The following is a 25894-nucleotide window of genomic DNA, read 5'->3' as shown; positions in this document are numbered from 1 at the left end:
GAAAAGCACACGCCTGATGCTTGTGACTCAGTAATCTGAATATCTCATTTCCATTTGTCTCAGTGTCAATAATCTGATTCTATTCTTTCAGCTGAGAAACTCTAAAGTTCTAAACTCGGAATAGCTGTCAAGTGGAGGCTTTGGAGAAGGAACTCCTAGCTAAGGAATCTGGCAAGGACTGTTAGAGTTCATGCATCTATCTTGGTTCATCCAGTCGATCCCAGTTTCTCCCAAGGACAGGTGCTAGGGAGTGAGGGCTGTTTTTGTGGCTGTGCCCGGTCAATATGAGGTAGGTTTCTAATGTCGAGGTGTGTCTAGCCATGTTTAGCCTTGGTTCCATGGCTAGTAGGCTCCTGCAGGTTGGGGGTATCCACTGTCACAAGACGGCCACCACGTGCAAATAGAAAAGAACAGAGTGAATAGACTTTTAGCACTTCAATAACAACTGAATTGAGAGTGAGAGAGACGACACGCGATACGGAGTGGCGGAATTCCACCCCAGAGAGTATTGGCCCCAAACCTTGGCGCCCCTTTTGTATTTTTTTTATATTGCATCAACACAGTACAAGCTGGTACTCCACGCTTTGCACCTTCTTTAGGAAGCATGCCAAAGAATGAGCCCATAGCCTCGTATTATAAAGGCCCTAGGTCCCAAAAGCAATTTATATGAAAAGCCTTCAAACTCAAAAGCTTATGGTCCAAAAGCAATGCCAAAAAGCAATGCCAAAAAGCTGCCATCGTAAATCTCAGAATTCCGTACAACTGCCACGTCAGCACTGTCAACGCGTTTTGCGGAAATCTGCCACGTCAGCACTGTCAACGGAATTTCAGGTTTTTAGTACAACTGCGAGATGATAGATCACTAGTTCTGCGCAAGTGAGGGTATTGCTTTATTTTTAATTCCTTTATGTCTCTTGGGCTATAACTATGTCAGACTTTGTAAATAATTAATTTATTTACGAGAAAAGAATTATCTAATTAGTTGTGTGCACATCAAAATAGATCTAGCAGTTTTTGGGGCCTTAGGTGTGCCCAAGTTTGTGCCAGAGCACCTCAGGGAGACCCTAGCAGAAAAATACCCTGAAGCCCTAGTGATTGGGAAATCGGGTCTTCAATGAAGGGGTAGATAGTAGCCTCAGATTTCAGGTTCAGAAAATTACGTGCGCTAGTGCAAGCACAGGAATGAGATGGGGTCCTTAGACTATTAACCCTAAGGCCTGATTATTTTACGGCCTTAGGATAAGTTAGTTAAAAGTATTTTTAAATGATTTGTACTGGACCAAATGGCCGGACAAGTGCGAACAGGTAATGCCAGAGCATTGCTGGTACGGCAATGCGTTAGGGAGTAGCTAACGTTTTCATTTGTTGCATCTATGTGTGCAGTTGTGCACTTAATGACACATTTCATTAACTAGCACAGGATTTTTAAAGTCAAAAGTTGAATGGTTTTAAAATATTTAAAGTAAGTGTGCCACTTGGCACACTTACCCATGCAATCTCTCTCTCTCTCTCTCTCTCTCTCTCTCTCTCTCTCTCTCTCTCTTCATGCTAGGGCCCCCTTTTCTGTGAGGCTATAAGAGAGCAGCCCCTCCCCCTCTTGCTAGGTCGGCAGTGCACTACTCTCCCTAAGTTGAACGTCCTCTACGCAGTGAAGCTCTCCATTGAAGCTTGAGAGCAACACCTTGTGGTGTATGTGGAGCCTCTATGCACCCATCACCTAGTACAAGGCCTCTCATGGTCGTAGGCAGCTGTGGGAGAAGTTTCATCGCGTAAAGTAGTAGAAAACTCTCTTTCTCTCGCTACTAGCTGCTGCAAATTCTTTGTTTTCAGCCCCTAATCACCTGTATTAGGGTGAATTTCAGCAAAGCTTTAGTAGGAAACTATTCCTCTCTACCTACTATACACATACACAAAGTTTGGAGCGTTTCCGTCGCGAAAAGGACCTCCGTTTCGGCATTAGAACGCGCTCAGGTAACAATTTCTGGTTATGTGTAGAAAATTACAACAAGCGTGTGTGCGTGTGTTTCGCGTGTTTCCTTCGTGGGTTGACGCAGGAATGATTATGTCCGAAGAGACATAGTTAGCGGAAGATAGACTATCGTTTTTGAGAGCTTCCGATGAGTTTTGTGGAAGATAGACTCTCGTTTTTGAGAGCTTCCGATGAGTTTTGTTGATATTGTGCTATTTCTTTCTATCTTTTGTGGTGCGTATGCCCTATCAACTACCTTGTTTTTGCGCTAATGAGAGCCCCCCTTGCTATACGTTTGTACATGAGGATTCTTGGACAGAGGATCTCCCCCTACAGAATGCAGGCTCGGCGTGGGCCTTGGTGGGACAGTCACTTCAGTTGCGCTTGTCTAGAGGTTGCTTGGATGCGGACTACTCCCCATCCAAGCCGGCCTCAAAGATATTGAGGTTGGCTGCTGTTGCAGCATCAGTGTTTTCTCACCGACTCCATGAGAATTGTCTCATGGAATGTGCAGGAATTAGGAGGGCCCAGTTTCAACGTTAGAGGGGTCGGTTGCGTCAGGAGTTTCAACACTAGACAATGTGGTCAGATTTTGCGTGGTCGCTATGAGACATTTTGGTCAGCTGCATTTGGACCTGGAGGTATCTAGGGAGAGGTATGTATGACTATTGCGGACTCATGGCAGTAGGCCATTGTGGGTAGAGCCTCAGAGGTATTATTGTGCCAAGCAGGGCTCAGTGGATTACTATGCAGGTTTAGGGTTGCCTCATTGAGCATATATTCTCCCAATGTGGCAAGTACACGAGCAGAGTTTTGGTTTCATATTGTAGAGTCTTCGTTGCATGCAGAGCAATGGTGTGCTTGGGGAGACTTCAACATGTTGGAGGACCCCTTTCACAGGATTGGAGGTGGCCATGCCTCTGTGCACGCGGCTGAGTTGGCAGCCTAAGGGAGTGTCTATGTATGACTTTTAGGGTTTCTGATGTTTGGCAGCCCTCAGGCTTTGTAAGACCCCCCGATAGCTTGTCTTTCTCTCGCTTTGACCGCAGAGTAGGAGTGAATCTATTTCGGATAGATCGCTTCTACTCCAGTTACCACATCTGTGACATGGGAAGATCTGTTTGCATCGTGGTAGGGACTACCGTTTTCGACCATGCGCGAGTGATTCTCATTGTGGCAGACAGACAGAGGAGGGGGGGTGCGATGCTACGCATCCCTGAGAGGATCTTGCTGGATCCAGAGCTTAGAAAGCAAGTGGAGGCACTTTGGACAGAGAGCTTGGATACACATGACACCTCTGCTCGTAGAGTGGCCTCTAGACTGGCTGAGCTTAGTCGCTTCTTCCTCCAGGAGTCTGTAGGTCGTCAGGCTGCAGCCAGGGAGGAGGAGAAGCGTCTCCAACGGGGCATTGTTACCTTGCAGAGGATGCAAGAGCAGCATCCAGACAGTCCTTGGTTGGAGGAGCAGATGCAGCAGGCCAGATAGGAGTTGGCTAGCATTGAGGAGCGGCATCATGAGTTTGCCTTCCATCGGTAGGCATCTCAGAGGACCCAGGTGGGTGACAGAGTAACTCGGGAATTTTTTGAGACGGTGGGGCCATGCCATGGGCACACCAGTGTTATTCAATTGAGGAGACCCAACAGGTCAGTTGCTTCAGAGCTTGAGGATATGCGTGCAATTGCTACTGACTTTAATTGTGATCTGTTGTCAGTTGAGCCTCAGTCAGAGTGTCAGGCTGCATGCAGAGAACAGTTTTGGGCATAGATGCCCTGCATTGTTACTAAGGAGATGCGACAGAGACTTGAGCTTCCCCTCCAACTAGAGGAGCTCCATGAGGCTCTCAGAGCACTCCCCCGAGGTAGTTGTCCAGGGGAGGATGGTTTGACTCCCAACTTTTTCTTGGAGTACTGGGACTTGCTTGGTTTGGATCTTTGCAGCGCTTTCCAGTACGTTTTGCACACTGGTGAGATGCCTAACAACACGAGTGAGGGCATGATCTACCTGATTCCCAAGGAGGGAGCTCCTTGGATGAGATTCGACAAGTGGTGACCCATCACCATCCTCAACTCATCCTACAAAATTCTAGCGAAGGCTCCGAGCTTGAGGATTTAGCGACTACTAGAGAGCATTATATATGCGACCCAAACAGGTTTTGTCAAGGAGCGTAGTATCCTTGACAACATCTTTACTTTTTGGGAGGCGTCTGCCCTCGCGCGTCTCCGAGGAGAGGATCTGGTGATACTCCTCAATTTTGAGAAGGCCTACGACAAAGTTGACTGGGACTTCCTAGACGGCACTCTACGCAAGATGGGTTTCTCAGATGCTTGGATCAGAGGCGTCTCAGCTCTCTACAGGCATGTGCACAGTCAGGTGCTCTTGGCAGTGGGAAGAGGGGAACACTTCTTGCTCATGCGTTCGGTCAGACAGGGTTTCCCTCTGGCCCTCTTCCTCTTTCTGTTCTATGCTGAGGCGATGAGTAGATTTTTGACTTCTCAGTAGGTTGGCTTGTGTGGTCTTGAGCCCCTATTAGGGCAGATGAGCCTCTTGACGCTCAGTTTGCCGACGACTCAGCCTTGTACTTGGAGGGCCAGGAGGTCAATCTGCACAGGTGTGAGTAGGCTTTTGAGGTGTTTTGTTGTGCATCAGGAGCATTGATCAACTGGAGGAAGACAATAGTTTTCTGGGTTGGCAGTGCTACTACGCCTGATTGGTCGCCAGGTGAGGGTTTTAGATGGATTCCCACAAGGACTGTAGTTTGTTACTTGGGTTGTCAGGTTGGGCTGGACTTGTCCCCTGAGCAGCAGACTGCTCCCCTCCTCCTGTCCATTAAGAGAAAATTGTTGCATTGGAGTTTGGCACGGCTCTCTTTGGCAGGCAGAGTTGTAGTGGCCAACCAGATGTTGTTGGCTACTATGTGGTACATCACGTCTTGCTGGATCTTCTCGAGCTCGTGTATCAGCCAGCTAGAGAGGCTGATAAGGAACTTTCTTTAATCAGGGCTTGACACCCAGTTAGATCGGGCCAAAGTAGCTTGGCAGGTCATCACCTTATCGTGTTCTCAGGGGGGGATTGGGGATCATACTACATAGACCCAGCATAGAATAGTAGAGCAGAGCCCTTCTTGGGAAGTTTGTTGTCAGAGGACTGCTTCCAGGGGAGGAGCTCTGGAAGGAGTTGTTTTTGCACCGGCTTCGAGCTCGAGTCCCTCATGCAGGAGGCCCTTGGAGCCCTTCCATCAGGTGGATCTTTACAGAGATGCGCAGAGTTGTGAGTAGGAGGTTGGAGGATCGGTTTGCTGCGAGCGTGCTTCGAACTTGGGAGCAGCTGAGGAGTGGCCTGGAGCAGCACCAGCCCACTTCCATGGAGGAGCGATCGAGACAGCCCCTTGTTTGGAACCCCATGGTTAGCACTCAGAGAGGCTACCTGGTTGGTAGTAGGCCTCGTGTTTCTTGGGGTCCCATGGCAGAGGGCCCAGCCTGCACTCTCGGCGATTGGCTTCAATCATCATGTTTGCCATAGGAGGCATAGAGCATCCAGCTACAAGGCATCAGAGGCGTGTAGAGCATGTGCTAGGACATTACAGAGGCTTTACCAGCTGAGTGGCTCACCCCTCTAGAGATAGCAGCTCCCAGATGGATGGGGGCCTTTACGCGACTGGAGGTCCTCATCGCAGTTCGGGCTTGCTCGGAGTCCATACCCCCCATGTTCTTTAATATCCAGGCCGAGGGTCGCCTACACAGAGTCTCAGTAGAGGCTCCACAGGTTGCAGAGTGCTGTTTTCAGAGGATAAGAGTAGTGGGCATCTGTGGGAGGACTTGTGTCACAGATCCTGACCTATCAGATCTTGAGACAGGCCACTGGCAGCTTTGGACTTGGGAGAGCTGCCCTCTGGCACGAGTGCAGTGGGACCCTGGAGAGTGGTTTTGGAAAGACCCCTTCTCTTCCGCCGATCACCGTGGGAGCCCCTTCTTTCCGTACACGGTTCGACTGGGGCGACACATACTGGCAGCATTGGGATATGAAGAGTCAAAAGGAAGAAAATAGGATGCCCTCAGAAGGCCGGGCAGAGCCACAAAGAAGCCCTCTCTCAGAGGACACACACATGTATGCTGTTTTGTCTCATAGGCCAAATTCGGCCTTAGAAGATGTTCAGAAATCTTTCTTTCTTTCTTTCTTTCTTTCTCTTTAGTGGCACAAACTCAATTATCATACTCAGTACTCCCGTGCGACATTTTGCAATATCTAGAGATTGGGGAGGTGTTCATAGGGGGGATTTCCATGTCTGTACGCAGTAACTCAGAGGAGATAAATGTGATTCCTGCTGCATATCTTAGATGCAGAAGGGATGGGACTAGGAAGATCGCCAGCAAACACAAGCAGACAACAGTGGATGAGTAGGGAGATCATCAGCAGACTGGGCAGACAACACTGGTCATGTGCCACATTTGGTTGATTTGGGAGCTTCTGGGAGCTGCACACCAATCACTTATCTGCAATGGTAATACAGTGGCTCATATTATGGGCTCCCTGTTCGGTGTTGGCCATGGAGTTGGTTCGATCTCTCTCTCTCCCAGCATGTCCCATAGGTGCTGATCATACGTGCCTCCGTTTTTCTCTCATGGCTAGCTTACTTTCACTCCCTGCTACAGTTACCACCACATATCACCATCGCTTCACTCCTGATTTAGTGAACATTTAGAGATACCCCATATATGAGGGTTTGCAACACATGGACCCCTCCCCACCATTATTTACGCTGGCCATGGAGCTCACCATGCAAAGGCGTGGGAGCCAACCAAGGGTATGAGAGCCAAAGTAAGGGGGAAGCACTCCATTGAACCCCATTGGTGTGTGTGTCTCTTTTTCTCTGTGTGTGTGTCTGTCTCTGTCTCTGTATTTCTTCTCGTTTGTGTTTTAAGCATTATTCTCTCTTTTTCAGCATTAAGACACCAGCCAACCTTTTTGAGAAAGTTAGCATGGGACCAATACAACGTGCTCATTTTGATTCATCAGAGTTGCAAATCTAAGATCATATGATTATGTGCATGGATAGTTGCAGGGCTCCCATGTTAGCCTTGCTGTCAGCCTTGTTATTCCTGTCATCTTTGTGCTTCTAATTCATGCATGACTTACCTGCAGACTAGCCCTTCCTTTCTGCGATCATTACCAAACTGGTTATTGTACCTTGTAGAATCTTACAGCCTAGTCTACCTCAGTATTGACTCACTCATTTCAGTGGTATGGCTTGAACCACGAGCTTAACTTCTTGGTCTCAACAGATTTTGTTTTCAGTTTGCAATCCAGTGGATCGCATTATATTTTAGAGGTATCAAGTTGTCATGCAGAGTGAAGGGTTTAGGTTTGGAACTTTTAACCTAGCATAAAGCACTCGGCACTGGAGTAAAGTTGTGGCTCACAATCTATGCATGGGGCATGAACAAGATTCAAGAGTGATCCATGTGAAGTTGGAATTTTGGGCGACCGGTGTCGGGGATAATGGGTTCACAAGGTGAGCTGGGTCAGGCTGCTGGCTGTGGGAAAATTAAGAGACTATATGCACGACACCAAACAAAAAGCTCAATAAACACCTGGATCGCTTAAAATTGATGCCTTGAAAGCCTTAAGCTGCTAATGGTTAACCAAAGTGGAATCCATTTACAAATGCTAGCCGTTAACGGCACTGCCAAAGCAAGTCCCAAGCTTGTGAGAGCTTAAAATTCTCCCAAAATCTAGCCGAGAGAGCAGAAATGAATCCCAGTTATACCTTGAAAGCTTATCCACTTTAATATCCCTGCTATTAAAACTTAAAACACTGGTGCTCCTTTGTCTACTTCCTCAAGTTGAGAGAGAGCAAGAGAGGTTGCTTCCAGAGAGATATCGATCTCCCTTCATGCCGAGAGAGAAGGAACATAGTCGCGAGAGAGAGAGAGAGAGAGAGAGAGAGAGAGAGAGAGAGAGAGAGAGAGAGAGAGAGAGAGAGAGAGAGAGAGAGAGAGAGAGACTCTCCTTCCCTTCCGAGCTTCCGAGCCCCTTCTCCTGAGCTTCCTTCTTCCCCGCTTCTCCTTTCGAAGCTCCACCTTCGCTTTTATTCACCTTCGAAATCCCTCCCTTCGTGATTCAACCCCTTGAGCTTCGATGCCTTGAGTCGAGAGAGCCTACGAGCCCTTCTTCTCCGAGATCTTCCCTTCTTCTCCTACACTTCGAATCGACATGTTTCTCTCCCTTTCTTCACACACCTTATTATCCTCTCTTAAATGCTTCCCTTTTCTTAAGCAACGACGGCGCCGTTGCTATGAGAAACAAATTGATGACGTGGCAGCCTCGGCATGAGACCTGCACAAAAATTGGCACCGTTGATGCCGAATAGAGTCGCCCTGCCCTGATCTTTCGCTTTTGCTTCACGGTCGTCGTCGTCTGAGGCTCGAGCTGGCTGGCAGGGGCGTTTTTCTCGTCCTCTGCGCCTCTGCTTGCTGCCGCCACGCCATCTCCTCTATTATTTTCCCCCAGCCACACACATTGTGTGTGTTTTTTCAAATGGGCGGCCATTGACATGGTGGGTGGACGGCCTTGTAGTGCACCACATTTAGTTTACATGTCCACCAAGGTAGTGCCACATGCCCTCAAGATGCAAGTATAGGTGATTGCACTTGGCGAAACGCCTTCCCTCCACATTTGGTTTAAGCTACCCGAAACTTCCTTGCCAAAACCACCATGGGCGTTTCCCGCAATCAATGATCTTCGTAAGTCGACCCCTTTGAACGGAAATCTCATTAAGAACTTTATGTGCTTTCATAAAGGCACCACATTGGTATATATATATATATGATAGGCATTCCAAGAGACTGCATCCCGGTTCGGAAGCTCCTCTACCACTTAGTGTGCTCTCCAAAGTGAATCAAAACCCCCATAATTTCAACTTAGCGTACATATCCACCAAATAATGCCATCGAGCTCCATTATTGCCAGCCAAGCTTTGCATGAGATGACATTTTGGACAAGATGCTCCTTGACCGCTTATTGCCCTATTAAGTGCATTGCATTCCATTATCTGGTTGATACCCAAAACCACCAAATCGCACATTGACCAAGGCGACCAAACTGGTACCGAACCGGCCCCCCTGCGGAAACTTAAACTGCCAATATCTTGGCAACCAAAGCTTCGATTGCAGATTTGAAAATACCGACGTGCTCCACAAGACGAGCACTTCAGGCCCATGCATTCACTTCATCCCCGATCCCTCATCAATCCCAACTTCAAACTGTCATATCTTCCTCACCGTAGCTCCTATTGACCAGCCGTAAAGACAGGCCTATAGAGCACCTTGAGCACCGCAATTCTAATCCATAAACTTCCATTTTTAATAAACTCAGACATACCCACTTTTAGCATCAAAAACATAGATCTGGCCCTTGAAAGCTGCATCTGGCATACATTTAGCGTCAAACCCTTGCATGTTATCAAGTCTTGGTCACTGCTCAATAAATATGTAGGCTTCAAAGAAGCTTAACTTGCATTCCTCTGCTCTTTTTCCCATCATGGAAGCGGAGCGGCACGACATCCACCCTCTCTGAACCTGCACATCCTTCGGCATGTGCCAACGATCTTCTTTATTAATTTACATCATCAAAAGCTTCATCAGACACATTGTCTGATGCATACATATCATCATCGTCCCTTGAATGCTGATCTAAATTTTGATCGTGAAAATTGAACTCACCTTCTCGTTTCTTGAATAGTTTGATCCTTTTCCGTGCAATAGGCACTCTAAGCTCAGTGCCATCGAACTCACATAATTTATATGTCGCATTGTCATAAACATGAAGTACAACATACGGTCCAAACCAACGTTTGACCATCTTTCATATAGCAGAGTATTGGTTTTTCAAACTATTGTCATAAACAAGTACCCAATCTCCATCTCTGATAGCATATGGCCCTAGTCTATGCTTCTCATCAAATGCTGCTTTATTCTTCAACCTTGCCTCCTTGAGCTTTTCTTTGGCTTGCTCAATATCTTTTTGACGCCTCTCAAGTTGGCGAATACGTAAAGCAAGCAAACCTTCAGTAGACATATCTACTTCCCATGGCATTATAGTCCAAGAAATAACTGCCTTCTATGTAGGCATAATGGGTTTCTGTTCATGCATCAATTCAAATGGAAAATAACCTGTAACTGAATTATGCGTAGTACGATCAATTCATAAAGCAAAAGGTAGCAGCTTAGGCCAATCACCAATATGTCCTCGGCACGTCTTTGCTAAAGCCTTAACAATAGGCGGATGCCCTTTTTCACTTTTCCTATTACCTTCTGGATTGTATGCCGTGGTAAGAGCCAATTTGATGCCCAAACGAGCAAAGAACTCACGGGCTTGATTTGCATCCAACTCTCCTCTATCAGCAGTGATTTTACCAACACAGCCATACCTGGAGATTACATCTTCAAGCAAAAATTTGCATACAGAACTTGTACCATTTGTTCGCAAAGCTCTCCCTTCAACTTGGTTTGTGAGATCTTCTCTAGCAAGAACAATATACCTCATTTGCCAAACGCCCACTGCCATTGTAATCAAACTACTACCCACTTGTAATGCATAGCTAGTGGATAAGTAGAATGTAATCCGTCTCGATGCCATACATTAGAATAATGATGGCATACTAAACAAGTTTCCACAAATTGAACAACATTTTTGTACATTCCCTTCCACAAGTAGCGGTCCTTGATTTTGACAAAAGTTGCCCATACCCCTGGGTGTCCAACCCATAAGCTTTCATGAAACTCTTTAATCACCTGTTGTTGAGTTGCTCTATCACAAACAACCCGTTGTGGTACCCCTCTTGAACGCTTTGGTTGCTTCCACAGATGACCATCCTTTAAAAAGTAGCCATAAGCCTTTTTCCTAATCCTCTTGTACTCTTGATCACTCCATCCCTCTTGTTTGGTAAGAGTACTGAGGTAACGGCCTATCAAAAGCCATTCTCCATCATACATTTCTTTAGAAAAGACTTCAAAAACACGAGCATGAGTATTACAGCTTGCATGTAAATGAAAAGAGGTGTAGAATTGTAAGCCCACATCATCACTAGTGGTAACCATCTCCTCTTCATCTTCATATATGGCCCTTGACAACATATCTGCTACAGGGTTATCTCTACCTGAAATGTGACAAAACTCAGGGTTAAGAGACTTAATAAAGGCTATCCATCGCAACATTGCAATGTCCGGAGTAGTGCAGTTTACAATCATCCCTATCAATGGTAAACAATCTGTCTCTACCACAACTGAAGCACCTATGAAATATTCTTTGTCAGACCTAAGGGTAGTAGCAACACCCCAAAGTTCTCTCTTAATGTGTGGGTAACCTCTTTGACGAGCATTAAGCACTTTTGCTCCAAATCGGACTGCATACGTGTGACCATCTTCATCATCTTTACCTATAGCCCACCCAGTAACTGTCGGACTAGTGTCAACGGTTAAGATCACTGGCCTTCCACACTTATAGTCAACCTTTCTCAAGGTAGGAGCCTCGAGAAGCATCATTTTCAATTTTTTGATGGCCATCATACGAGCTTCTTCCCATACAAACCTTTTATCCTTCCTTAGCAATTAATAAAGCACCTCTGCGACATGAGCAAAGTGCGGCAACCAAATACGATAAAATACATATGCACCCAAAAACCTCCGAACCTCAGTGACTGATGTGCATGCTTCTTTCATCTTTTGTATAGTTTCAACTTTAGCCGGACTCTGTCGTCTTCCATCTGGGCCACACATATGCCCCACAATGAAAACCTCTTTAGCACCAAAAATTTTTGCCCTGAAAGTGTCAGCTTAACTTCTTCAAGCTTAGATAAAATGGCATCACAGTTAGCAATGTGTTGGGCAACAAACTGTCGGCACCCCCTCTGATTTTTTACCTCATCTTTGAACCCTTCTTTACATCCCTTGATTGGCAGATCATCGATCAAAGGCATAGTAATATGAGGAATAAAATCTCTCAGTACCTTATTCATGCCATTCATCATGTGGGCTACAGAGTCAGTAGCACCTTGTGGTAGCGTGCATATCCTTACCTAACTGAGAGGTGTACGCATTGTAGTAAGATCTCTGCTCTCCAAAGCAAGCTGAAACTGATCATATCCCAAGTAGAGATCATCCATAGAGTAGATTGATCTGCCTGCAAAGGCTTCAGTAAACTCATCCACTACTGTACCTATTTCTACGTTGGGGATTGTTACCTTGTTGACCGGTTGCATATCCTGAATGAACCTTAGGGTACCATTCTTCTCTGGAACAATAAACCACCGATTAGAGTATGGTGCACATGATGGTTCCAAAATGCCCATCCTTATCTTCTCATTCAACAAATCAACGAGCTTTCGCGAGTGAGATTTGGGTACTGGAATAGGACGTAGACTCCATGGCATATGAGGAACAATAAATATAACCATAGGAGAAACAATATTTGGATCTTCACATTCAATCTCACTTGGCTCAAAAGCAAAGGCTTTACCATGATTTTTAAGCATCTCTCGAAAGCATTTGATCTCCTCTTCAGTAAGGAAATCCTCCTCTCCAATCTTCAATTGCTTCAATGTCTCTTCAGTGAACTTATGTCCAATGTTCTTTGGATCTCTGAGTATAGGTTGCCGAGAAGCTTTCTCCATCACTCTATCACTTCCTTCTGGCAAGGGTGTAGCCACCGGTCTCACCTTCTTTGCAATAGATTTATACTTTGTTTCTACTTGGAATTGAATTGCTTCACCCAAATCCTCCTTTATATGTGTAAGTACTTCATATATATCAAGTTCTTCATACATGTCGATTGAATGCACTTTAACAATGTCAGTTCGACTTTGTAACCTGTTTTCCTTGATCTCCTCTAGCTCTGACATAGTATCCACATAAGAGATCTCTTCAAAGATTCCTGAGATCACATCGTCTGGTTCAAGCAGATCACATCCTTGCAATTCACTTTGAATACTTGAAATATATTACTTTTACCATTTAGGTAGCTCAGTAAACTTCCTGAATGACACCGAACCCTTAGATGCTAATCCCAAAACCCCCAAAGAAAAAGTCTCTCTTTGCGAGAGCTTCCCCTCCCTCGTACGACCATAGTCCCGCTCTATAGTGGCACCCCGAGAAAATCCTATGAAAACCCGTGTTCTTTGAACTCTTTGCGCATCTTTGGCAATGGATGATCACGTAGGCTATCTTTGTTTCTGGCATGATAAAAACATAGTCAAAAATTGAACAGCCCTTTTACTATCCCTGCTCGTGATGCTTGCATAGGCTGAGCCATCATTTAACACCTTTGTTTCCATGCGCACAGCCGTAATGTAGGGTTATCCCAATATGAGTAGATAGGATGAATGCTCCTGTATAAAAAAGTTTTGTGCATCACAAATATCCCCAGTTACCTTAACGTTTGCACATGCACCATAAAGATCCTCTGGAAGCATATTGGCAGCTCGAATCCGCCAACCGTGGTCCACATCAATAGGCCATTTCCCTTTTTGATGCAAGCTCTTTGCCATAAGATTGATTTCTGACCCATGGTCCACAAGAGCTAAAACCGGCTCTTCTATGTTCCCAAGCTTCACAATGGTTTCTGTCGTTGCTCTAGTCCAATGAGTCCTAGAAAAGTGACTCTTGGGTACAATTTCCTTATCTCCATCTTCATTAAAATGAACCTGTCTTTTTTTTTCCGAGGAAAAGATCCTTCTATTTGTTAATGAAACTACCCATAGGGATACAACCACCTCTACAAGAGAGGGCTATAACAATCATGATGGGGAGACTCTCCCAATGAAAAACAACATATGTACAATGAGGCTAAATCAAGAATGGTAGGAGAGAAAAGCCACACAGATGGACGGTAGTGCCATTTGAGCACACCCTGGACCATGGTGAGAAAAGGCCCAGGGCACCAGAGTCGAAGGAAAGCCTCTCTGCGCTCCCGCATGCGGTCGGAGTTGTTCTGGAGTCCCTCGAAGTGTCCTCTGAGAGTATGGATCAGCTCTAGCCAAAGATCCCGAGCAGTCCCTGCTGGTGGTGTAGGGCGAGCCTGGAAGATGCGGAAGCAGCGGGCCCGCCAGATGAACCAGAGTGTCAAGCCGCAGATGAGCTCCCAACGCTCCTCTCTCTCACTGCACCACTCTTGTGGAGTAAGCTCTGTAGCAGTCTAGAGTGTAGGTCGACCCCCTTGCATCACTATCATCCTGTTGGTGGAGGATAGCTCAAACTGAAGTGCCGGGCCCGTGAGAGTGGACCAAGCAGCTGCCCCCCAAGTGTACTGCCGAGCAGTGGAAAGAGTTGGCATCAGGTGAAGAACACGAAGCCAAACCTGCTGTGCCAAAGGACAGACCCAAAGACATTGACATTGACTCTCCAGAAGATGGTCACAAGCTACACATGCTCCGAGAGACCACTATGTACAAGCCAGCTCTCAACTGTTGTAGCTCGGTGTGCAACCAGCTACTGGAACAAAGTGACTCGCCTCGGCTGTTTGGAGTCCCGCAACCTCTCCCAAAAAGCTGCCAAGAACTCAGCTGTGAGATCCTCCTCCTGCCAATGCGGTGCTGCAGCAGGACGAGTCTCTCTACGCTGCCAGTATGTGACGTCCCAGTCGAACAGTGTACTGAAAAAAAGGGACACCCACAGTCTTCAGTCTCAAGAGCTGTTGGGTCAGGATCTATGACACAAGTCCTCCTGCAGATGCCCACGACTCGGATCCTCTGAAAAAAACACTCTGCCACCTATGGGGCCTCTACTGCAACTCGGTGTAAGCGTCCCTCACCATGTAGCTCGAAAAACAGGGAGGGTACAATTTCTGAGCAAGCTTGAACTGAGATGAGAACCTTCAGTCGCGTGAAGGCCCTAATCCATCTGGGCATTGCTGACTCGAGAGGTGTGAGCCACTCAGCTGGTACTGCCTCTGAGATGTCCTGGCACATGTTTTGCACCCCTCTCATGCCCTGTAGCTGGATGCCATGAAGCTCCTCTGACAAGCCTGAAAACTGTAGCCAGTCACCTAAAGTGCGTGCTGGACCCTCTGCCATGGGACCCCTGGAAACATGAGGCCTACTACCAACCAAGTGGCCTCTCTGAGTGCTAACCATGGGGTTCCAAACAAGGAGCTGTCTTAGGCGCTTCTCCATGCAAGTAGATTGATGTTGCTCCAGGCCTCTCCGCATCTACTCCCAGGATCGGAGCAAACTCACAGCAAAGCGGTCCTCCGGTCTCCTGCTCAAGCCAACTCTGCGCATCTCTGTGAAAATCCATCTGGTCAAAGGTCGCTAGGGGCCTCCAGCCTGAGGCACTCTAGCACTAAGCCGTTGAAGCAAGAATCTCCTCTCTTGGAAGAAGTTCTCTGACAATGAACTTCCCTAGAAGGGATCTGCTCTGCTGTGCTGGGTCTATGATCCCCAACCCTCCCTGAGAACAAGGAAGAATGATGACCTGCCATGCCACTTTGGCCCGGGCTATCTGAGTGTCACGCCTTGACCAAAGGAAGTTCCTGATCAGCCTCTCTACCTGGCTGATGCAAGAACTCGAAAAGATCCAACAAGAAGTGATGTACCACATAGTAGCCAACAACACCTGGTTGGCCACTACAACTCTGCGTGCCAGAGAAAGTCGTGCGGAGCTCCAATGTAACAACTTCCTCCTGATGGACAAGAGGATGGGAGCAATTTGCTGCTCGAGAGACAAGTCCAAGCCAACCTGACAACCCAAGTATCGAACTGTAGTCCCTGGGGGAATCCATCTGAAACCCTCACCTGGCATCCAATCGGGCGTAGGAGCACTACCAACCGAGATAGCCATTGTCTTTCTCCAGTTGATCAGTGCGCCTGATGCACAACAAAAAGTCTCATGAGCCTGCTCACACCTGTGAAGGTTGGCCTCCTGGCCATCCAAGTACAAGGCTGAGTCGTCTGCAAACTCGGCATCCAGTAGCTCATCTCCCAGAATAGGGAGCGCTAAGCCACGTAAGTCAACCTGTTGTGAAACCAAAAACCTACTCATCGCCTCCGCATAGAATAGGAAGAGGAAGGGGGCAAGAGGGCAGCCTTGTTTGACCAAACGTGTAAGCATGAAATGATCACCTCTGCCTCCTGACAAAGAACCTGACTATGTGCTCGTTTGTACAGAGCTGACACACCTCTGATCCAAGCATCTGAGAAGCCCATCCTGCGTAGAGTGCCCTCCAAAAAGTTCCAGTCAACGCTATCATAGGCCTTCTCAAAATTGAGAAGAAGTATCACCAGATCCTCACCACGGTGCCGCGCGAGGTCAGAAGCCTCCCAAAAAGTAAAGATGCTGTCAAGGATACTATGTTCCTTGACAAAACCTGTTTGTGTCCCATGTATAATGCTCTCAAGAAGTGGATGAACCCTCAAAGTCAAAGCCTTGGCAAGAATTTTGTAGGATGAGTTGAGGATGGTGATGGGTTGCCACTGTCGAATCTCATCCAAGGAGCCACCCTCCTTGGGAATGAGGTAAATCAGGCCCTCACTCATGCTGTCAGGCATCTCTCCTGTGTGCAGGATGTACTGAAAAGCGCTGCAGAGATCTGAGCCAAGCAAGTCCCAGTACTCCAAGAAAAATCTTGGAGTCAAACCATCCTCACTTGGACAGCTACCACGAGGGAGTGCGCTAAGAGCCGCCTGAAGCTCCTCTAGCTGAAGAGGTAGCTCAAGCCTCTAGCGCATTTCCTCAGTCACAAGACAAGGCATCTGTGCCCACACCTTCTCTCTGCATGTATCCTGACACTCTGACTGAGGCTCTACAGACAGTAGATCACGTTAGAAGTCAGTAGCAGCTGCACGCATGTCCTCTGGCTCTAAAGCAACTGACCCGTCGGGCCTCCTCAATTGACTGACCTTGGCATGCGTATGCCGGGGTCCCACTACCTCAAAGAAAGCGCCTGTCACTCTGTCACCCACCTGGGTCCACTGGGATGCCTGTCGATGGAAAGCAAACTCATGGCGCCTCTCCTCTGTGCTTCAAGCTGTTGGCGAGCCTGCTGCAACTGCTCCTCCAACCAAGGACTGTCTGGATGCTGCTCCTGCATCCGCTGCAAGGAAGCAACGCCCCGTCGGAGACACTGCTGCTCCTCTCTCGTTGTAGCCAGGCAAATCGAAGACTCTTGAAGAAAGAGTCGACTAAGCTGAGCAATTCCTGAGGCCACTCTGTCAGCAGGAGAATCTTGCATAACTAAGCTCTGTCCAAAGAGCCTCCACTCGCTCTTTGAGCGCAGAGTCTAGCAAGACCCTCTCAAGGATGCGTAGCATCGTGCTCTCCCTCCTATGCCTATCAGTCACTGTGAGGATCACTGGTGCATGGTTCGAAAAAGGAGTCCCTGCCAAAATGATAGTCCCATCCAAGTGGTCACTAGTGTAGAAGCGATCAATCCGAGATAGATTCACTCCTCCCACTCTACGGTCCGACCGAGAGAAGGCCAGGTGGCCTCACAAAGCTAGAATGCTGCCACACATCTGAAACCCGCAGAGTCATACATAACCTCTCCCAAGCTGCCAACTCAACTCCATGCATAGAAGTATGGGTACCTCCAATCTTGTAAGCGTGGTCCTCCAACATGTTGAAGTCTCCCCCAATGCACCATTGTTTTGCCTGCGGCAGAGACTCTACTATGTGAGCCCAAAACTCTGCACGTGCGCTCGCCACATTGGGCGCATAGATGTTCAGGAAACCCATGAGGCAACCCTGAACCTACATTGTAATCCACTGAGCCTTGCGAGGCTGCCTGGCACAATAATCCCTCTGCGCACAATGGCCTGCTGCAAAGAGTCCGCAATAGTCATACATACCCCACCCTGGATGCCTCCAGGTCCAAATGCAGCTGACCAAAACGTCTCATAGCAACCACGCAAAATCTGACTATATCGCTGAATGCGGCTCTCACAAAGGCGATGCTCTTGTAGCATAAGAATGTCAATCTCACCACCCATAAGGCATTTCTGCAGCTCCTGACGCAGCTGACCCCTCTGACGCTGAAACTGGGGCCCTCCTAATCCTTGCACATTCCATGAGATGATCCTCATGGAGTCGGTGAGAGAAAACAGATGGTGCCGCAGTAGCCAACCTCGCTATCTTTGAGGCCGGTTTGGATGGGGAGTAATCTGCATCCGAACGACCTCTAGACAAGCGCGAAAGAAGTGACTTGTCCTGCCCAGGCCCAAGCCGAGCTTGCAGCCCTAAAGGGCTACATCCTCTGTCCAAGAATCCTCATGCACAAATACATAACAAGGAGGGCACTGAGTGTCAGCAAACAAATGCACCACAATGTGCCTGCAACACGCTGCATCCGGAGGCATCACGTTGAACTTGGCAAGAGGCCAAAGTGTTTGCACCAGATTTGTCACGGCTAAGTCCCCTGTGTGGTGTGAGAACTCAGTAGAATCTGGAGCCAGTCAAGGACTGTATGCTGGGTCCACTTTGTGAGATCCCTACCACACATCGAAAAGGAGAAACCCACCGCTGTGTCCATGGCCTCAAGTCGAAACTAGTCAAACCTCTAGGGACTGCTGCAAAGGGAGAGTCTGCACCAAGAAAGGCGGCCTCGGGTGGGGCTGTCCCTCTCGAGCCACACGGCTCGTAGTGAAAGCACTACCAAGAGAACGCCTCGCGGCAGAAGCGAGTCTAGTACCTTGCGTCTGAGGAGGAGTGGAGGAGGGCTCGAGAGATGCGGTTGTGGGCCCCATTCGGGAAAGAGGAGGGGCGGGAGGCGAAGGTGGAGGTGGGGGGGGGGAGGGGGGAGGGAGGAGGGGGAGCAGCAACATCGCAGGGAGGAGGAGGCGGTGGTGGAGGGATTGAAGTGGACGGGGCCTCCTCAGGCTGGTCCTGCTGAAGGGGGTCAAAACGGTTCCCAGTCGGAACCCAGTGCTGTTGAGCTGCAGAAGGTCGGCCACCAGGGGGAGCTGTGGGGTGAGCCCGTCCCTGTCGACGGTGGCTAGGCACTCGCTACCAACCGTCAGCTGTCTAATCACTGGTCTCTGTCGAGGTACCAGCATGTGCGTCCTGTGTATCTGGCTGCTTGGCATGCTCAACCTTGGGAGGCTGCGCATGCGCTAAGGGTCGAGGTCTCCTGCGAGGACAGGCCTTTGCCAAATGGCCCATCTGCCTGCAGATGAAACACTGGTTCGGGAGACCCGAATACTCCACACTCTGTCTGATCGATCCCCCACTCACCCGAGGCAGCAGTACTACCTTGGGGAGGGAGTATGTGTCACGAACAAGAACCCACACAGTAGGGAAACCTGCGGCCTTGGCCACAACTGAAGCTGCAGTGCGCGGAGACTCCAGAACTGTCCCGAACATGCAACCAATCCTGGGGAGGAGGGGATGTATTCTCGCCTCATGCATGGGAAACAGATTGAAATCGGCAAGTCTCCCTCCTCCTCGAGCACATCTGTAGTAGGGTCAAAACCATGATGCCAACGTCGGAAGTAAGCTTGAGCTGCTCGGATGCCGATTGGGCTCACCGAAATCACCTTGGCCTCATATCTGCAGACTCGAACTCTACCTGGTAGTGCCCTCTCCCGAGGATCTGGACATTGGTGATCTTGCCCACATCGGATAGAAGACGGGCCTGTAGTAAATCCTGAACCTCGCTCCGACTGGGCCGAGTGCCAATGATCTTACAAATAACCGAAGTGGCTTGCAAGCGCTCCACTTCGGCCATCAAGCTCGCTTGCTCTTTTGGCGAAAGAGCAAGTCGAAGGGTCGGCTCCGTGGTGTGGGGCGAGGGGGCTTCAATAGAGTCCCTCTGAGGTGGAGTAGAAGCCGCCATTGTGTGTCTGCTGCTGAGTCGAGGAAGACGAAAGTGACTCGAAACTCCCAGAAGGCTGCAAAGACAGACTCATGCGAGCTAAGAAATGGGATGGGGGGGAGGGGATGCAGGCGGGGAACGCGAGGTACGGGCAGGCGGGCTGAGGCGCAAGGCGGCTGTGGGCTGGTAGGCTACGGGTGTACAAGGCACGGCAGCACAAAGGAGGGTAGGGGGGAGAGAGCGATGGCGAGAGAGAGGGGGTGCAGGTGCGTGCGCAGGGGAGGGTGCGAAGGCAATGACAACGAGACTATCCACGAGATGCTAACCTCTCAAGATCCCGAATGGGAAGGAAACAATTTCATGAACATGCCTTACCTCATGTATAGTTGGATTTGTAGCTACCACAACTTTTGACTTTTCATCTTTCAAATGCCTCTTCATAAGCATCCAAACTTGACTCAATGTGATGAATCACTTGGCTCTTAACTGCATCAGGTTCCTGCTCACTTGGTATCTGGCGTTTCCTCTTGATAATGTCAATAATCTCCTCATGAAACTCACGCTTGGCAATTCCCAAGATGTCACCCAACGTGAGCTTCACTTTGTTGTTGAGAATGGGCTCTTCAAAAACCTTTTTTAAATCTGTAGCAACTCAATGTCAGATTTCAGCTTATAAGAAGCATGGTTACAGGGAATGGCCATTTTCAAGTCTCTGTTCCCCATTCCCATACCAATTTCCCGTTCTGGATCCCCGTTCCGTGTTTCAAACGTGAGCATCCAATGGCATTTCATACATGTTGCGTTCTGCGTTTCCCGTTCTAATTTCCCATTCCGGGTAACTATGATAAGAAGGTCCCTTGGGCTTACCCTGCTTCTTATCTTTTGATGCCTCTTCCATAACCACTTCAGGAGAAGGTTTGGGAGTAGGCCCCTCATCCTAGATCTGGTTGCTCTTTTTGATGTTCCTCCAGTATCTTCATCTCTTTTGCGCTTCTCTTCTATTATGGCTTCATTAGCTTGAACTTGGCAATAAATGCATTTACTGAAAGAGAATCCACCGGATCAGTCCATCCTGTAGTTTCTCGAATGAAATTTCCTACCTGGCATAGTTTGCCATGAGTCACCTTGCTTGCTTCCGGAGTCTTCAAAGCATAAAGGCACAAATCACCTTTAGCTCTTGCACCTTCATCATGTGCATTATTTATATACTTGCAACCCATATGTAGCTGCTTCTACCATAGCAACATTACGTTGTATTTCCTCCATAACCACTTCAGGAGAAGGTTTGGGAGTAGGCCCCTCATCTTAGATCTGGTTGCTCTTTTTGATGTTCCTCCAGTATCTTCATCTCTTTTGCGCTTCTCTTCTATTATGGCTTCATTAGCTTGAGACTTGGCAATAAATGCATATATCGAAAGAGAATCCACCGGATCAGTCCATCCTGTAGTTTCTCGAATGAAATTCCCTAGCTGGCATAGTTTGCCATGAGTCACCTTGCCTGCTTCCTCAGTCTTCAAAGCATAAGGGCACAAATCACCTTTAGCTCTTGCACCTTCATATCTGCACTATTGTATACTTGCAACCCATATGTAGCTGCTTCTACCATAGCAATATTATGTTGTATTTCCTCCACTAACTTCTTTGTATCACCCCTTCCAAAATTCAAGCGGAGCGGCTCACCTATTGCCTTAGATGAATCTTCTTATCTTTCCAAAAGACCACACTTTTCTTGTAAGCTTCATCAAAATCCTCATAGTCTTTGCGTTCATGGTTTTTACTATCACACCACATGCATTGGTCATCCCAATGCTTGCATGGAGGTCGTTGCCTGGGCTCTGAAGTGGAACCCTTTGTGCTTACCCCTTCAAGCTTAATTGCTTTCAAGTTCAAATTTAATTCTTGTAAACCTTTGATCAACTCATCAAGAACCAGCTCTTCTAATTTCTGTTTCCCAAAAGTTGACTTCTCCTTAATTTCCTTATCTGTTGTCTCCATGGGATCAATCACAATCAGCTTATCCACCCTCATCTGCCGCTTTTACAATCATGTTGACTGCTTCAGAAACCAACTTCCAATCAGATACTAAGCCCAATTCACCTGTTGAATCTTCAAGTAGCTGCACCAAGCTTTTTTGAACCCGTGGATCAACAACTTGGACAAATAGCTCTACGCGTTCTGGTTTCAATTACCGCTGCTCTCCTCTAGATAGCTGCTCAAATTTCTTTTCAATTTTTTGTAGCAGTTCTCGTGCAGATAAGTCCTTGTTTTTCTGCTGGATCCACTTCATAAAACTTTGCTTAGTTACCCTTTGAGAATCTTCTAGGAAATACTCCTCCAATTTGGTTCTTGTGCAATTTGTATCTCTCCAATTCGAGCCCTAAGCTCTGGCACGACAATCAAGTGAAACCTCTCAACTGCTTCACGATCATCAATCCCATCATCCCCCATGGATTGCTCATAAACTGGCAAAATTTTGAAACATCTCGACCTTCGAACCGCTGCAATTTTTTTGTAACTGCCTTGCTAGCTTTTCGAATCCGCTCAAGTAAATTAATTTGCTGTTGTGCAGTCTGCTGTTGTTGCATGTACATAGCAACAAATTGCTGCATCATTTGTTGCATCGCCGCCTCTTGCGGTGTAGTCATCTTCTCTACAAAACTTTCCCACCCCGGCTTAGTTCGCGTTGGGTTCACCAAAGATGTCGGGGATAATGGGTTCGCAGGGTGAGCCGGGTCAGCACCCGGCTGCTCGCTGTGGGAAAATTAAGAAACTATATGCACAACACCAAACAAAAAGCTCAATAAACACCTGGATCACTTAAAATTGACACCGTGAAAGCCATAAGCTGCTAATGCTTAACCAAAGTGGAATTCGTTTACAAATGCTAGCCGTTAATGGCACTGCCAGAGCAAGTCCCAAGCTTGTGAGAGCTTAATTCTCCCAAAATCTAGCCAAGAGAGCAAAAATTAACTCTGTAAATCTAGCCAAGAGAGCAGAAATTAACCCTGGTTATAGTTTGAAAGCTTATCCACTTTAGTATCCCTGCTATTAAAACTTAAAACACTGGTGCTCCTTTGTCTACTTCCTTAAGTTGAGAGAGAGAGAGAGAGAGAGAGAGAGAGAGAGAGAGAGCAAGAGAGGCTTCTTTCAATTGACCTCCCTCCGTCACTTCGCACTCCTGCTATTTCCCTTGCTTCATGTATCCGTCGAGAGGTAGGGGTCGATCTCCCTTCATGTCGAGAGAGAAGGAACATAGAGAGAGAGAGAGAGAGAGAGAGAGAGAGAGAGAGAGAGAGAGAGAGAGAGAGAGAGAGAGAGAGAGAGAGAGAGAGAGAGAGAGAGAGAGAGAGAGAGAGAGAGAGAGAGAGAGAGAGAGAGAGAGAGAGAGACCTTCGCTCCGACTCTCCTTCCCTTCCGAGCTTCCGAGCCCCTTCTCGTGAGCTTCCTTCTTCCCCGCTTCTTCTCCTTTCGGAGCTCCACCTTCGCTTTTAATCACCTTCGAAATCCCTCCCTTCTTGCTTCAACCTCTTGAGCTTCGACGCCTTGAGTCGAGAGAGCGTACGAGTCCTCCTTCTCCGAGCTCTTCCCTTCTTCTCCTACACTTCAAATCAACACGTTTCTCTCCCTCTTCCTTTCTTCTCACACCTTATTATCCTCTTTTAAATGCTTCCCTTTTCTTAAGCAACGACGGCGCCGTCGTTGCTATGGGAAACAAATTGATGACGTGGCAACCTCGGCATGAGACCTACACAAAAATTGGCACCGTTGATACCGAATAGGTTCACCTTGCCCTGCTCTTCCACTTTCGCTTGACGACCGTCGTTGTCGTCTAAGGCTCGGGCTGGTCTGCCGGGGCGTTTTTTTCCTCCTCTGCGCCTCTGTTTGTTGCCGCCACTCCATCTCCTCTATTATTTTCCCCCATCCACACACATTGTGTGTGTTGTTTTTCAAATGGGCGGCCATTGACATGGTGGGCGGACGGGCCTTGTAGTGCACCACATTTAGTTTACATGTCCACCAAGGTAGTGCCACATGCCCTCAAGATGCAAGTATAGGTGATTGCATTTGGCGAAATGCCTTCCCTCCACATTTGGTTTAAGTTATCCGAAACTTTCTTGCCAAAATCACCATGGGCATTTCCCGCAATCAATGATCTCCGTAAGTCGACCCCTTTGAACTGAAATCTCATTAAGAACTTTATGTGCTTTCGTAAAGGCACCACATTGGTATATATATATATGATAGGCATTCCAAGAGACTACATCCCGGTTCGGAAGCTACTCTAGCACATAGTGTGCTCTCCGAATTTGCATCAAAATCCCCATATTTCAACTTAGCGTACATATCCACCAAAATATTTCCACCGAGCTCCATTATTGCCAACCAAGCACTGCATGAGATGACATTTTGGAGGAGATGCTCCTTGACCGCTTATTGCCCTATTAAGTGCACCGCATTCCAGAATCTGGTCGATACCCAAAACCACCAGATTGCACACTGACCGAGGCGACCAAACTGGTACGGAACCAGCCCCTCGGGAAACTTAAACTGCCAATATCTTGGCAACCAGATCTCCGATTGCAGATCTGAAAATACCGACGTGCTCCACAAGAGGAGCACTTCAGGCCCATGCATTCACTTCATCCAGGATCCCTCGTCTGCAGTTTAGCTGGCCAATCCAGTACAGATTTGCTATCAATCTCAACTTCAAACTGTCATATCTTCCTCACCGTAGCTCCTATTGACGAGCCGTAAAGACAGGCCTATAGAGCATCTTGAGCACCGCAATTCCTATCCATGAACTTCCATTTTTAATCACCTTAGACATACCCACTTTTAGCATCAAAGACATAGGTTCCGGCCCTTAAAACCTGCATCTGGCATACATTTAGCATCAAACCTTGCCTGTTATCAAGCCCTAGTCACTGCTCAATAAACGTATAGGCTTCAAAGAAACTTCACTTGCATTCCTCTGCTCTTTTTCCTATCATGGAAGCGGAGCGGCACGACACCAGCATGTTTCAGCTCCCTGTGTATGGAATGAGTACAGGACACAAATGATAGATTCTGGCTATCAATGAAATTCAGGACACAAATGAGAGATTCTGGCCATCAATGAAATTAAGCTCCCTATGTATGAAATAAGTATTTTGCGCACAGACAAGGTGACTCGCTTAAGTTCATGACACAATGTGAGAACTTAAGTCGACGAGGAATTTTTGAGGCCGATGAAGTGCAGCTATCAAGCATTTGCGCCTTGTGATGATGTCTTTTCTGTTTTATTTCTAGGATACCTGGCATGTGCACGCTGTTCAGCAACGGGCATGTGTGCTTCCACAACAAATTCAAGCTGTGCATCATCGTCAGCTCAATCAGGAAGGTGCTCTAACTGCTCAGGCACAGGAAAGGTAAAATACTGCTGTATCTAATTGACAAAAAACAAGCTCTGGGTGTCAAATAATAATCGTTCCTCACTCCAGGTTATGTGTCCAACTTGTTTATGCACTGGGATGGCTATGGCGAACGAAAGCAATCCACGGTTTGACCCTTTCGATTGAACTGTGGGACATGGCTACTTGGAAAGTGTAATAAAAACACTCGTTGTCAGGTCTATCAGCAGATGACGCTTTTTAGGAAGTACGTGTAAATGTTAAAGGTTATGCACTTGCCATTGCATAGCATAGCTTTCTAGTCAAGGCAATGGAACATCTTATCGATTTTGGGGAAAGAGTCATCTGTTGTGATGTGTCCACACACTCGTTGTCAGGTCTATCAGCAGATGACACTTTTTAGGAAGTACGTAAAATGTTAAAGGTTATGCACTTGCCATTGCATAGCATAGCTTTCTCGTCAAGGCAATGGAACACCTTATCGATTTTGGGGAAAGAGTCATCTGTTGTGACGTGTCCACACACTTTGATGATGTGTATGTAATCAACATTTTGTTGCAGAGGTTGGGCATGCTCCCATCATGGTTAACATCACCATGAACACCTGATGTGGCATGTTGTCCCAAGCTCTTAAGCTATTATATTGTTAAGAAGTGTGCAAGCGCGTGTGCATGCATGTGTGCAGTGTGCATGAGAGAGAGAGAGAGAGAGAGAGAGAGAGAGAAGAACAAGAAGAATT

At 47.5% G+C, this 25894-nt stretch overlaps 1 protein-coding gene across 1 annotated transcript in view; it reads left to right on the top strand.

Moving 5' to 3' along the window:
• Positions 1-25514, top strand: part of LOC147447196 (protein ORANGE, chloroplastic-like) — a 70981-nt gene extending 45467 nt beyond the window's left edge. The window contains exons 7-8 of the mRNA XM_086523078.1: positions 25055-25173; positions 25246-25514. Of these exons, the coding sequence (XP_086379204.1) occupies positions 25055-25173; positions 25246-25323 (197 nt within the window). The 3' untranslated portion in view covers positions 25324-25514. The remainder of the gene's footprint in view (positions 1-25054; positions 25174-25245) is intronic.
• Positions 25515-25894: the final 380 nt, after the last annotated feature.

The sequence above is a fragment of the Adiantum capillus-veneris genome, chromosome 11 (assembly GCF_014529385.1).
Source record: "Adiantum capillus-veneris isolate H3 chromosome 11, ASM1452938v2, whole genome shotgun sequence".
Classification (NCBI taxonomy): Eukaryota; Viridiplantae; Streptophyta; class Polypodiopsida; order Polypodiales; family Pteridaceae; genus Adiantum; species Adiantum capillus-veneris.
This window is presented reverse-complemented; position numbering and strand designations above follow the sequence as displayed.